At 36.2% G+C, this 14476-nt stretch overlaps 2 protein-coding genes across 2 annotated transcripts; both read left to right on the plus strand.

Annotated features, from left to right (window-relative positions):
• Nucleotides 1-67: 67 nt before the first annotated feature.
• mstna (myostatin a) lies at nt 68-2758 on the plus strand. Its single transcript, XM_056759316.1, has 3 exons — nt 68-651; nt 1161-1531; nt 1861-2758. The coding sequence occupies exons 1-3, from the start codon at nt 279-281 to the stop codon at nt 2227-2229; spliced, it is 1113 nt and encodes a 370-aa protein (XP_056615294.1). The 5' UTR covers nt 68-278; the 3' UTR covers nt 2230-2758.
• Nucleotides 2759-3878: 1120 nt separating this feature from the next.
• Nucleotides 3879-14292, plus strand: stat1a (signal transducer and activator of transcription 1a). Its single transcript, XM_056758923.1, has 25 exons — nt 3879-4036; nt 5260-5404; nt 5564-5714; nt 5839-5934; nt 6042-6131; nt 6216-6294; nt 7049-7140; nt 7230-7381; nt 7460-7618; nt 7722-7814; nt 7900-7959; nt 8064-8087; nt 8569-8656; nt 8732-8773; nt 8860-8943; nt 9048-9146; nt 10858-10993; nt 11171-11226; nt 11369-11460; nt 11559-11698; nt 11944-12132; nt 12846-12921; nt 13064-13133; nt 13266-13298; nt 13429-14292. Exons 2-25 carry the CDS (start codon nt 5277-5279, stop codon nt 13435-13437), a joined length of 2238 nt encoding a protein of 745 aa, XP_056614901.1. The 5' UTR covers nt 3879-4036; nt 5260-5276; the 3' UTR covers nt 13438-14292.
• Nucleotides 14293-14476: the final 184 nt, after the last annotated feature.

A 14476-nucleotide genomic window follows, 5' to 3' on the forward strand; every position in this document is an offset into this window, starting at 1 on the left:
CACAAACTAATAAAAAGATTTAAATCTTTAATGCACTTTAAGGATCTTTCAAAAGCATAAACATCTATTTATCATAAAACATCTTATACAACAAAATATGACGGTTCCTTAAAACGCACTGCTTTCAAAACTCAACAAAGCTCCAGAATCTCTCTGTCCTTTTTGGATTTACACAGCTGACCAATCATAAGATATCCAACAGCAGGGAATCTGAAGTATAAAACGGCCTGGGACTCTGAACATCTGTCCAGTGCTGTTGGGTTTTCATCCGTACCCAAATGCCCGAACCTCTCCAAACCATGTTGATCCTTATCTATCTGAGTCTCTGGAGCGCGCTGGGGTCGCATGGTCAGAGCACGATCAGCACGACGTCTCAAACCTTCGTGACATCTGGAGAGGACAACGGGCAGTGCACGACCTGTCAGTTCAGACAGCAGAGTAAGCTCATGCGTCTGCACTCCATAAAGTCTCAAATTTTGAGCATCCTGCGTCTGGAACAAGCTCCAAACATCAGCAGAGACACAGTCAAGCTGCTCCTGCCCAAAGCACCACCGCTTCAGGAGCTCCTGGACCAGTATGACCAAAACGGTGGAGTAAGTGAAGATGAAGAACAGGGCAGCAGCGAGACCATCATCACGATGGCCACGGAACGTGAGTACAGCAATTTATTGCAATATACCACGGTTCATGATAAGTATTTAGGATGTAAGACATTTTGAAGAATGCATGAACGTCATTGCATTGTAAAACTAAATATAAAAGATAACACAAAATGTCATGTTAAGGTTGGTTTTAGTTGATGAATGGGAAAACATGCTGTTCAGATTGAAGACAAAATGCATTTGGAGAAAAGTTAAAATTATAATATAAAAACAATAATATATATTGAAATTTTAAGTTATATCATTATATAAATGTATAAAAATGACATTAATTAAGTAATGTTTTTAATCTTTTTAATACTAGCTGATGGTGTGTACTTTGAACTGTCCGGAGAACGTTTTAAGTTAAGAGTCCTTCCTTCAGCTGTTGTTGAAATAGGTCCAACAATAACATCTCAACTCTGCACAAAACAAAAACATACAACATCTTTCTGGTACTAATAAACTATGATCTACAAAAATGAATCCTATAATAATCGCCAATCTTTATCCTTTCAGCTCAAGCTATCACCCAAGGGGAGGGGATGCCGAAATGTTGCATGTTCTCGCTGAGCCCCAAGATTTTACCCGACAGCATTCTGAAGGCCCAGCTCTGGATCTACCTGAGACCAGCTGAGGAACCGACAACAGTTTTCATCCAGATATCACGCCTGAAGGTGCCTTCAGAGGGGAACGGTCGCTCAAGAGTACGCTCCCAAAAAATAGACGTCAATGCTCAGACAAACTCCTGGCAACATATTGATATGAAGCAGCTGTTACAGTCATGGCTGAAACAACCAGAGATTAACTTCGGGGTTGAAATTAAAGCCTTTGACGCGAATGGAAACGACCTGGCTGTAACTTCTGCGGAATCGGGAGAAGAAGGACTGGTGAGTGTTTGTTTGTATTGTGATGCAAAACAATCCAAATTGTTTGTTAATATTGATATGCAAAACTAATTAAATTGTTATTATTGAAATGCAAAACAAATAAAATTGGTACTATGGAAATGCAAAACAGACAAAATTTGGTAAATATTGAAATGCAAAACAAACAGAATAGTTTGTAAATATTGAAATACAAAACAAACAAAATAGTAAAATAATTGGTTAAAAAAAAAAAATCCAACGACTTCTATGGAACACAAAACAAGACGTTTTAAAGATTTTTTTTATTTGGTACAAACCCAATATGCCTGACCATTACTTATCGTTCACAGCAACCCTTCCTTGAGGTCAAAATATCGGACACCCCCAAACGCTCCAGGCGCGACACCGGCCTCGACTGCGACGAGCATTCCACCGAGTCCCGCTGCTGCCGGTATCCGCTCACCGTGGACTTTGAGGATTTCGGTTGGGACTGGATAATCGCCCCCAAGCGCTACAAGGCCAACTACTGCTCCGGAGAGTGCGTTCAGAAGTACCCCCACAGTCACATCGTGAACAAGGCCAATCCGCGGGGCAGTGCGGGACCGTGCTGCACTCCCACCAAGATGTCGCCGATTAACATGCTGTACTTCAACGACCGCGAGCAAATTATCTACGGAAAAATCCCCTCGATGGTCGTGGACCTCTGCGGTTGCTCCTGAACCTTCATCCGTGGGTTCTGGAGTCGCCGTAACACCAAGCCCAAATCGCTCTGTAACGGAGGGAAGTGAAAACCACCTTTGCCTACATAACCTTTGCTTAAATAGTTCCATGCAAAACCATTTCGACCCATAAAAACAACTTAGCCATTTTGTTAGTTTGTTCACATCAACTGTTGCACACAAAACGACAGGTTTCTTGGTTTGTGAAGGTTTACATGCTTCCTCTGTCAATGTATTTGAGCACAGAGATGATACAATGGGCTTTACCAGGGTGATACCGTGATATAACAATGTACAAATTACTTGAAAAGGGACTGTACAGTTGATTATTTATATAAACTTATCCCCCAGTGACCAAGAAACGGACTCAACATGACGTCCAAACAACACTATCCCAGATGATTCAATACATTCCTTCTGTTTCTCCATGTCAGCACGACAATGGATGGCTAATGCACGATTTACTTCTTCATGAGTTTAGGTTAAAATCGACACATTTCAATATCATCTGTATGCAGTTCAATTAAATACTTCTGTGACAAATGATGTGCATTGCGAATGTTTTTGACACTGCTGCGATGCCTCTTCAGCTACCCATGTACGCACATTTTACGTTTAAAGAAACACTGTCCATCTCGCCAGTTTTAATCTAGAACTGGACATAGCTATTTCTGACCAATTACTAGCCAAGATATTTTCTTGTCGTTCGAAATACAATTTGATCGTAGTTGCGGTTCTCCTTGTTGTAGCAAGTAAAACGAGTTGCCTGCGTTTGTCCTCAAAGGACCTCTTCAAACTTGTCCCCCTATGACCCCTAACAGAATGACACCATTGGCACCATTTCAAACATGTGGCCCAGATAAAGGCACTCAAAAGCAACAAACCCATATTCGATGGAAGTCAAACTTCCTTCGCCCGTGTTATTCTGTTCTCTCAGGGCCCCCCCAGTGTGTAAGAGGCCCCTTGAGGCAAAAACAGAAGTCTGTTCCCAGCCTGAGGACAATGAGTACATACGGAAATCTGAGTCCTTTTATAGAAATGTCGTGCTGCCCTTAATCAACATTTTAGGTGTCAACTTTGTAACTAAGCCGTTTTGGGTCACCATTGGGACGGCTACTATGACAGTCAATGGAGACTCAAAACCGCTTAGTTACAAACTTGCCTTAAAATACCTTAATTCGTGTTCAGCACAACAAATAAATGTAGGCAGGTTTATAACAACTGGAGGGTTGTTAAATAATGACCAAATCTTTTTTGGGTGAACTATTCCTTTAAGAAGAACTGTGACAACTTGGCCGGTCTCACCTAATTTAAAGACGCCAGCTTGCATTTCCACCACATTTATTCATAAAGCAAGCAACTATTTTCACTTTAAGACAAATTTGTTGCTTGTATATAAGACAATTTAACGCTTAAAATAGATATAACAAACGGTCTATCGCCGAGTGATGAAATAAGCGCTTGTCGCAGTTTAGCTTTCAGTTTCTTATAAATCACGTGTCTCACGATACAGTGTGTTGTCCAAAATTCCAACCACGTCACAGGAGGCGTTAAGGGTCGCTGATTGGCTGGCGATCAAGAGGCATTCGCGACTCCGCGTTCTGATTGGTCCAGCCGGCTGTCACGCAAACTAATGGTCCTCGCACACAAGCGCGTTCCCGTAAGAGACCGTCATACTGTAAAGACAACTGGAAAACAAGAGTCGTCGTTAACAGGTCACAGGCCTGTTTTACTTATTAATCTCCTTTGAAAACAGGAGAAATAACGTACATTTGTGCATTTTAATAATAGCGTTTGGACAACTTGGGTGAGTGACAAAACAATAATATTAATTTCCGCATTCAGCATTTTCTTTCTCCTTGAAAACGTTCCAGGAAGTGTTACTTTACTGATATTATGAGAACTATTAATAAACTATTTTATTCGCTGTGCAATGTATGTTTATGAATAACGACGTCATCAATAATCTCTCGTGTGAATATGCGTATTGTGTATAAACCAGCCTTGAATGCAAGCACAACAAAACACGAGGCTGCTTCTTGATTCGTAAACAAAACATCATGGATCATCTAGCAGTCTTAAAGTAAAAACAAAATACTAACATATTGATATTTTACATATAATATTTATAACAATTTTATACTTTTTTATTGTAACGTTATTCTATATTACGACGGTTTATTTTACGATGCATTTTAATAAGACACTACAGTATACTCACACGTTTCAACATGTACACACCCACCCCTACTTAATAGGAAGATAGCATAGAAATGTAGTTTCTTTTATTTATTTATTTCTTAACTCATTAATAACTATTACTTAACTTATAATAACTATAAAACCAACCAAAACGGTTTTTAGGAATATTTGGAAAAATCGTTGCATTAAATGTTTATTTATTTAATTGAATATGAAATACTTAATTTTTAATACACATTTTCAATTGTTGACATTCCAAAGAACGGTTTTGTTACATTCGTCTAATTTATGGGGACAATTTTGTCGGACACAGTTAAGACATACACTTTTCTTCATAAGTACAGACACTCCAAGCAAATATTACCTTAATGTTGAATAACTGGCAATATCTTCATATTGAAGTGCTATCCTATAATTTTCCACAATTTGTAAGTTTTTACAATTTTAATGATCTACTTTATCGAGTATGTTTTTAATGTTAATTTGTGGTAAAAAAAACTATAATAAAGTATTGTGTTCAAAAAGTCCATAAAATAATATCTGTATGAAATTCATGTTGTAATCATATGTAATATATACTGTAGAGCTGTTAAAACTGTTAATAACGCCTTAATTATGTATCATGAAATCTTTGAATTTTATGGAAATCCAATTCTACTTCCTGCAATTTGAATTTGAATGCTATTCAGCTTCCTGTTTGCAGTCTCAATTCTAATTTCAAATTCAAGAATTGAATTGGAATTTAGGGGTGCCAACACGACCTTCTTTCTCTCCATCCATTGACAAATACTTTTTTCTACTATCTTTCTTCATTCTTTCCATACACAGCCCACAGAGTCACCAACATGAGTCAGTGGTTGGAGCTGCAGCAACTTGATGCAAAGTATTTAGAGCAAGTAGACCAACTGTACGATGACAACTTCCCAATGGCCATCCGCCAGTATCTTAGCAGCTGGATAGAGAGTCATGACTGGTGTGAATTACTTTATATATACAGCAGTACTATAATAATAAAATAAATGTTATTTTATTTTGTGATTTTTTTATATTTTGTTATTCGTAAATAAAAATATTACTCAGTATGGATTTAATGCTAAACAAATATACTTTTACCATTCATTCATTCCTGTAGGGACCATGTTGCCAACGTGGAGAACGAGTCCCTGGCAACGGTGAGGTTTCATGACCTTTTGACCCAGTTGGATCATCAGCACAGCCGCTTCGCGATGGAGAAAGACTTCCTGAACCAGCACAACATTCGCAAGATCAAGAGGAACTTGCAGGTGTCTACAAGCATCTGATCACATCCCTTTACTGTCATGCTCTAAACAGATCGGCACAATTTTTAAACAGACACAAATAATTTCAGAATCATTTTACAAATGCAAAAAATCTACCATTTTCTAGACCCTCTTCCAAGACAACCCCGTTTCCATGGCGATGATCATCAGTCGGAACCTGAGCGAGGAACGGAAGATTTTAGCCTCTGCTCAAATGTCAGAGGTTAGTGATTATTAAAAATAACCACCAACGTGTAAAATTGAAGGTATATAAAATAGCTATTCTGTTGTTATGACTGTAAGGTTTAAGTTTTACGCTTTCTGTTGCAGAAACACGCCGAGAGCTCCCATAATGACATAATCGTAGAGAAACATCGAGAAATGGATGGGAAAGTAAAAGACATCAAGCTAAAAGTGCAGGTAATATCCAAATTAATTATTGTGGGCATCTTCAGTATCCCAACCAAATTTGTTGTGTGAAATTATCTGACAACTTTCCACCAGGGAACCGAGCAAATCATCAAAAATCTTGAAGACCTGCAAGATGAATACGACTTCAAGAACAAAACTCTCCAAAGCAGAGGTGATACAGTTAATTTAGCAGTTTTCTTTAAATTGACAAAAAAGAGAATTATGTTTTATGTGATTATATAATCGAATGACAATAAAATCATTTTAAATTTCATTAAACATATATAAAAAATAAAAAAAGACATTATTAAAGTTATTTTAGTTAGTAGTAAAATTAAAACGTTGAAAATGTTTCTGTTTATTGAAATCACATAAAACCTTAAGAAACTTTAATTAGTTGAAGGCCCTAAAATTATAAAAAAACTTAAATTAAAATAAATTAAACTTATACAGCAACATAAAAAATTCTAATAAAATGAAAAAATATTCATGTATATATATATATTTTAAAACAAAAATTAACATAAAACATTGTATAAAACAATACTATATTAAATCTGTTAATATATGAAATATAAAATAGAATTGCAAATTATAATAGTGGCTAATGAAAGCATTGAACAGACAGTACAAAAAGTGCATATATTGTTTGTTTTATTTATTTGTTTTTTACCATTTAAAATATTATTCGCAGTAGATTTAATCAACAGAACAATCTGAAAATATAAAATAAAAAATGTATGTCAAATATTTTAATACAAATTAACATTAATATATATATATATACACATATATGTATTCTGTATGTATATATATATATTTTTTATATATATATATATCTTTTACAATATATACTTTTATATAAAGTTATGATTTTTTCATTCTGTATCGCTTTAAGTTTGTTTTTACACTCATTTGTTTAACAGAGGAGCTGAACGGCACCATTTTGAAAGAGGACCTGAATCGGGAGAGACTGAACATTCGTTCCATGTTCATTAAACTGAACGAGATGAGAATCGTATGAACATCTCAGATAAATTTCCACAAGGTAGCATCCTCAGTGAGGACTGTGCACTCGTGTTTAACACTGTTTGGGTTTCTGTGCAGAGCGTGATCACTCAGATGTCGGAGTTATTGAACGTCCTGGATCAAGTGGTGTTCGAGCTCATCTCCAACGAACTGGCAGATTGGAAACGCCGTCAGCAGATGTCCTGCATCGGAGGAATTACCAACGTCTGCTTGGACCAGCTGCAGAACTGGTGAGGTTTCACTGTGGCTGGAGCTAAAGCGTTGTAATTCGGTATCGGTTTTACAACTTCTTTAGTTTTTTTTCTCAGGTTTACCTCTGTCGGCGAGTCTCAGCTTCAGCTCCGACAGCAACTGAAGAAACTTCTGGAACTGGAGCAGAAGTTAACGTATGATAACGACCCCATCACCCATAGTAAAGCCACTCTTGAGGACAGGATTATGTCAAATCTCAAAAGTCTTATCACAAAGTAAGAGTCCTATTAGGTCTTCCTATACATTTTAACATTGTGTGTTTTTACTTGCTTTCGAAACCATGACGTAATGCTCTACCTTTGTCTTTTTTGCGTTTAGCTCCTTGGTAGTCGAGAGACAACCATGCATGCCGACCCAACTTCAACGGCCGCTGGTGCTCAAGACAGGGGTTCTGTTCACCGTCAAAATCCGGTTAGTGTAAACACATTCATATTTTGCAATTCCAGGCCAGTTAATATTATCTAGTGTGATGAAACAAATTGTGTTTACGTGGCAGGTTGCTTGTAAAGCTACAGGAATTTAACCATACCGTTCGTGTGAAAGTGCAGTTCGACAAGTACGTGTAATGCCAAACACACTAAAGCAAGTCAAGCGTGGACACAAATGTAATTTTCTTTTCAAAAAGCTTTTAATGTTTTGTTGTCTCTTTTTGTCTCAAAGGGATATTGTTGAGAAGAGAAAAGGGTGAGTATTTGACATCATTTTTAATATTGATCATAACGTGTTAATGCTGTCTTTTTGAAGCTGCAAATCCGTTTTCTTTTTAAACATTAAAATGGACACTTCCTGCGAAATCGCACATGATTGCCAAGTTATAAATCATTATTAAAGCTTATATTTATATTACTTATTTTATAGTATTAAATCATTTAATATTATTATTATCTAGATATAATATTAATATTACAACGTTACATAGTATACTATTAAGATGATAAATATTATAATATTATTTATGCTATTAATAATAATATTTTATATTAATAAATCAAGCTTCCCATTTTCAATCGGTGCAATTTAAGAAGACACTTCTAAAAAACAACTTTTCTATCTATCAAAAAAAAATTTTGACTTTGTTATAGCTTTAAATTGACATTATACAAAAAAAAATCTGTTGAAATCTGCTGCTACTTGTTTTTTTTATAAGCATCATTTACTGTTTTAGTTATCGTATGTTTAACATCTTGGGAACAGCCATGAAGGTGATGAACATGGAGGAATCCAACGGAATGGCGGCAGAATTCCGACATCTGGTAAAGCCGAGAAATAATTTTTTTAAAAGAGAACAAATAGTCAAATTATCGTTTTGACTTTTTTTTACTTCACAGCAACTGAAAGAAAGGAAAGTCACGGGTAACAGAACAAGTGAGGTAGGATGGGATCAGTGCATCAAAGTTTTTTTTGGTAATACGTTCAGTAAATGTTTTAAGTAAACTATACCTCAAACTTCTGGCAGGGCCCGCTCATCGTCTCAGAAGAACTTCACTGCATCACTTTTGAGGCGGAGCTTTGCTGGTCTGGAATGGTTATGAACTTTGAGGTAGAAGACCTTCAAATACTTGGCGTATCAATCCCAATTGTTGCTATCTGTTTATACATCAACTATAAAAAGCTAAAATAGTTAACGCTACTTTCTTTCTTCAGTCAGCCTCTCTGCCTTTAGTCGTGATCTCCAACGTCAGTCAGCTGCCCAGTGGATGGGCGTCCATCATGTGGTACAACATGCAGACCTCTGAGCCCAAGGTAAAATGTGATATACAGTATACACCGCAGGCGTTTGGTTTCTATTGGGTTGTGCATTCTTTGATTTTACTGACTATGCATAATATTGCTTCCCGTCTATATTTTTTCCTGTTAAATGATGCAACAATGAAACTTCTCTCAGGGGACAAGTCCACGCCTTCAGATGTCTAACCAGGGTCATGCGTCATTCAAAACTTAACGGAAAAATGCATTTCATAGTTGAAATTCAATTGACGTTGAAATTCAATTGACATTGAATTAGGTAGAAAATTAAATGCAAAATAAAAAAGGCAGAATTAAAGGGTTGATGAATTAAGACCTCAATTTTAACCCGAGCTTTTGTTTTATAAGAGGAAATCGTATTCGTATCCTGTAAGTGTCGATTGAAAACGCCCTTGTTAATGAAATAACAAATGATATTGACACCAGGCCCAGTGAACGCCAGGTCAGTGATCTCATTGATAGGTTGAACACCGCCTGCACAGAAGAATATCAACGACTACTTCTCTTGCCCCGTCCAGCGAGCAAGCAATAAACATGCCGTTAAAGATTGCAAAATATTGTGCAGTGCCTGGTTGTGGAAGAACACAGTCGCTGCATAACCTTTCTTTGGATTCCGACATTAGTAATGCATGCTTGAAGTATATTTTTAACAAGCGTTTGTTCGCTTAATTTCACCGTGGAGTCCTTGAACACGCCACAGGTCTACACTGAATTTGCGGAGAGACTAAATAAAAAGCAGTGCTGTGCTGTCAATATTGGATCCGACAGTAATGGCACAGCAATCATATGCGAGTACAACATATTTGTAGTATGCGTCAGTATTGCTTTGTTAGAGATGGCTTGATATAGTTTGAGCCCAACCTCACGGGATTAGTATTACCTGGGGATCTCTAGTCATTTGTAAAAATTGCAGAAGTGGTCTGTGATCTTAATCCCATTTGATCGGCCATGTCTCCAATTTGCGAAGTAAAAATTCTCCTACAAATTACCTAACATTAAAAAAAAAAAAAAAATGAAGTCCTGTGATAATATTAGGCCCTTGCAAATCGGCACCTCTGTGATTTGGCGGGCTCATATATCTTTTTTTAAGGTTTTATCCACCGTTTGCGAATAATGGAGGCTGTATTGAAGTGTTTTAATATTATTTCGGGTGCAGGGTCATATTATTCGCATATATCTGCCAACACTGTCATTTCCGCCGAGAGTTTTCTCATTTTTTTGTTTATTATGGAAACTCTCGTAACATTTGAATTAGATTTTTTCGAATGTAAAAACCACGTGACCGGAAGTGAAGAGAGGTTGTTTCGAGGGCAAGAGGAGGTTCAAGTTTTTGTCGAAGACAGGTACGGATCAATAATTTATAATAAATACTGCAACACTGTGTAAAACAACTAGAATGATCATTTTAAATTTTATGCCGACTTTAAATATAGAATGAAATGGGTATAGAAAATCATAGTTTAGGATCAAATTCAGCCACTAAAATTAAAAAAAATATAATTGGTGTGTTATAAAGACTAATGTACAAATAAAAAGCTTTTTCGTGTTATAAAGACTTAAGGAACGAAAGTATCATTTTAATGCTATTGGTGATTTAAAAAAAATATTGAAATGTAGTGCTGACATGTTTTTCATTCTTTCATGCTCCTCATTTCAAATTTTTTCGTTAACCATCACTAACTTTTTTTATCCATACTTTTTTCACCAGAATCTGTCATTTTTTGTGAGTCCTCCGCCTTCTACGTGGGGGCATCTAGCAGAGGTGCTGAGCTGGCAGTTTTCCTCCATCACCAAACGGGGTCTAAATCCAGATCAGCTAAGCATGCTGGGAGCTAAACTTTTGGGTAAGTAAATCTACATTGACCTAAAACGCTAACCATGCATTATTATACAATGCATTTACATTTAAACATTGTTTGTGTTATATAAAAATATTTGAATTCAGAATACACTGATCAACCTATCACATTCAAGAGTATGCGGAAAAATAAACTTATAGCTGTGTGAACTTTGACCCACAGGTCCCAAATCGGTGATGGATCTCGAGGCTCAGATCCCATGGAATAGATTCTGTAAGGTTGGTCTTCACTATATACTTTTCGTGAGATGATCCGTTTTAGTTGGAGGGCATCCAGTACACATTCCATTTGTTTACCGTAGTTTGGACGGTTTCTGTTTAAAGAAGATTTGACAGGTTGTTTGTCTTGTGTGTGGGGCAGTCTGGCAGTGAGAAGAACTTTACATTCTGGCTGTGGATTGAAGGAATATTGGACCTGATAAAAAGACACCTGCTGAGTCTGTGGGATGATGGGTAATATTTATGATGCTTGTGCTGCTTATACCAAGTTACGGATTGTAGCTTTAAAATGTAATCAATTGAATTTGGAATAAATGTTGTTTGGCTTTCAGGTGTATCATCGGGTTTGTGACTAAGGACTGCACTAAAGCTGTGCTACACGACAAAGCTCCCGGGACATTTCTGTTGCGCTTTAGCGAAAGCAACCGTGATGGAGCCATCACTTTCAGCTGGGTGGAACATGACACTAACGGTGAGACGTTCCTTCGCCCACAATGTTTGATATTAATGATACGTGGGGTGAGAAAACTCACAAAAAAAACTGTATTCGATTCTTTTCCTTGCCATTGATTGGCCAAAAATCAAACTTAAACTTTTATCGGAGGTTTGGTTAGTCTCCATTGTAAATGAGTTCAAACTTATTTTTTTTAGCTTTGGTTAATTCATTGATTTAATATTGGGATTTTTGTTTGTTTGTTTGTTTATATGTTTTTGTAGAAGAGCCACAGGTCCGCTCAGTGGAGCCTTACACAAAAAAAGAGCTCTCGGCCGTTTCGCTTCCCGACATCATTCGGAACTATCGTGTGATGGCGGCTGACAATGTACCAGAAAACCCGCTGCGCTTCCTTTACCCCAACATTCCTAAAGACGACGCCTTCAGGAAATACTACTCCAAACCCACAGACAGTAAGAAACCTTCTTATTAACCCATTAAAAAAGTTGTGTTTCGCCATAACTTTTACAGTTTCTTTATGAAGTTTAACATGCTGAATATGGAAATCACATCATGTTTGACCATTGATATTACTCGCAAAAAACAAAACAAAAATTCACACAATTATACATTCTGGTATTATTATTATTTCATGGTAATGGCATAACACTGAGTCTGCCAAAACTTCAGAAGTGTACATTTGATCGTTTTTGTCTTTATGCCTAATACTGTCCTCACGATCCAAGTTCCAGACGTAGTCACCCATCATCCCAACTTACCTGTGCTACAGAAATTTCTAGAATTTTATGACAGTAAAAACTGGAAAATAATGTTTAAAACATGTGAAAATGTGTACAGTTGTTTTTTTTGCAATATACCGATATATCGTAATTAATAATATAAGCTCAAAATTTACTTGAGCTAAATATATACTAAAACATTGATGCTACTTGAAAATAAATATCACCACAATAATTATCACCACAGAATTCTACAAGAACTATAAGAAGGTTGGGCGTAACAAACATGTGTGACACTGCGTAATAAATAAAGATAAATATAAATGCTTTTGACACTTGGGTGTTGGTTTGGGTGATTTGATCTCAAACGTTTTGGGATCACGTTCACACGTATTTGGTGGGGGTCACAGATATAATCTGTTGATTTGATCCTTTTGTTTATCCAGAACAAGAGCCAATGGATGTTGATAAGAAGTTGGACGAAGGTTATATCAAGACCACCCTCATCTCCATCTCTGAAAGGTGAGTCAGTGTTACAGAAGCAAAGAAAACTCCCACAATCCCAAATCAAGATTCAAATTGCTAGTTAGTCATAATGGTATTTCTGTAACATAATGATTTTTATAAGTAAACATATATGACAAATGTGCTTGTGTGATTTCAGGAAACCAGATGATTATGACCGTAACCTCATGCCAATGTCACCTGAGGTTTATTGCGAGCTTGAGCGAATAGTACGTATACATCAAAGTGTAAATATATAACATATAAGTTCAAACAAAAGTATATATGTCACACTTTATCATTGTATCCGTTTACATTAGTTAATGCATTAGCTAATATGAACCGTCCATTTTTGTCTATAGAATCAATACATACCAGATATGGAATCACTGGAGGTAGAGTAATATATTTTGTGTATTTCTGACTATATCCAATATATACTGCAGTCATTTATTTTTAGATCAGTTATTTTTATATTTATGAATGATATTCATTTACATCGAGACATTTTCTTTTACTTTGCAGATGCCATAGAACAATCCTCATGGAAAATTACATCCGGATTTTTTCTCAAAACAACAGAAATTGTGTCGTTAACTATTATACACTTACGTTACATTTTTGAGCTTTTGATTCATTAGACTTTATTGTAAATGGCTAAGATTAGTGTAATTGGTGTTTGCATGCAAACAATATAGGCATTCTAATTAAGTAAGTAAATCAAGTTACACAGCAGTTGAAGTCATCTGATATAAAATGTGACTGAACAGTTAGAGGTCTGATGTTCCTCTCAGTTTCAATATAGCAAACGAATTTCTCTGAAAACACAGTATGTGCGCAGTCATCTAAAATGAAAAGAAAGAAACAAACGAAAAAGAAAAAAACAAAATGGATCTTTTTATCTTCACAATAATGCTACTGTATTCTTCGCACTTAATCTGTCAACCTTTCGAAAAGACGGAAGTTAATCTATAAATAGCACTTCATTTTATAAATACTTATTTTTTGGGCGAAGTGCCAAGTGATGAGATAAATGCTGAAACAGTGAATCTCATGTCAAGTCGTAGACTTAAAACTAAAGGCAATAACGTCCAAATGATTATGAGGAGGCTTCGTTTGTCATAATTGAAAATATTATTGGAAATATATTTTTGTAATATAATTTAACCTGGACATGTAGATGAGATTACCCAGAAAATCATTTTCTGAAAGTTAAAAAGATCCGTTGGATCGTTTTAAGCTGTTGGGTGTTTAGCTTTCTCAAAAACATGACCTGTTGTCCTGAAAGTTTTTTGGTACTTCATTTCTATTTTGTTTGCAGATTTATGTGTTTTTTCCTCTGCACTGGATCATGCTGCTGCTGTTTAATTACATTTATTTGTCTGTCTATCTACCGCGTCTCTTTTGCTTCAAACAGATATATGTAAAAACTCTTGTAGAAGACTGACAAACACAGTGAAATTGTTAGAAAACTCAGTCTGGACAGCGTCATATGATAATTTCTGTACTTTTGTTGTAGATTCGATATATGTAATATGAAGACCTAAGATAAGGGAAGATAAACATTACAAGA

The sequence above is a fragment of the Triplophysa dalaica genome, chromosome 10, assembly GCF_015846415.1.
Source record: "Triplophysa dalaica isolate WHDGS20190420 chromosome 10, ASM1584641v1, whole genome shotgun sequence".
NCBI classification, from domain to species: domain Eukaryota; kingdom Metazoa; phylum Chordata; class Actinopteri; order Cypriniformes; family Nemacheilidae; genus Triplophysa; species Triplophysa dalaica.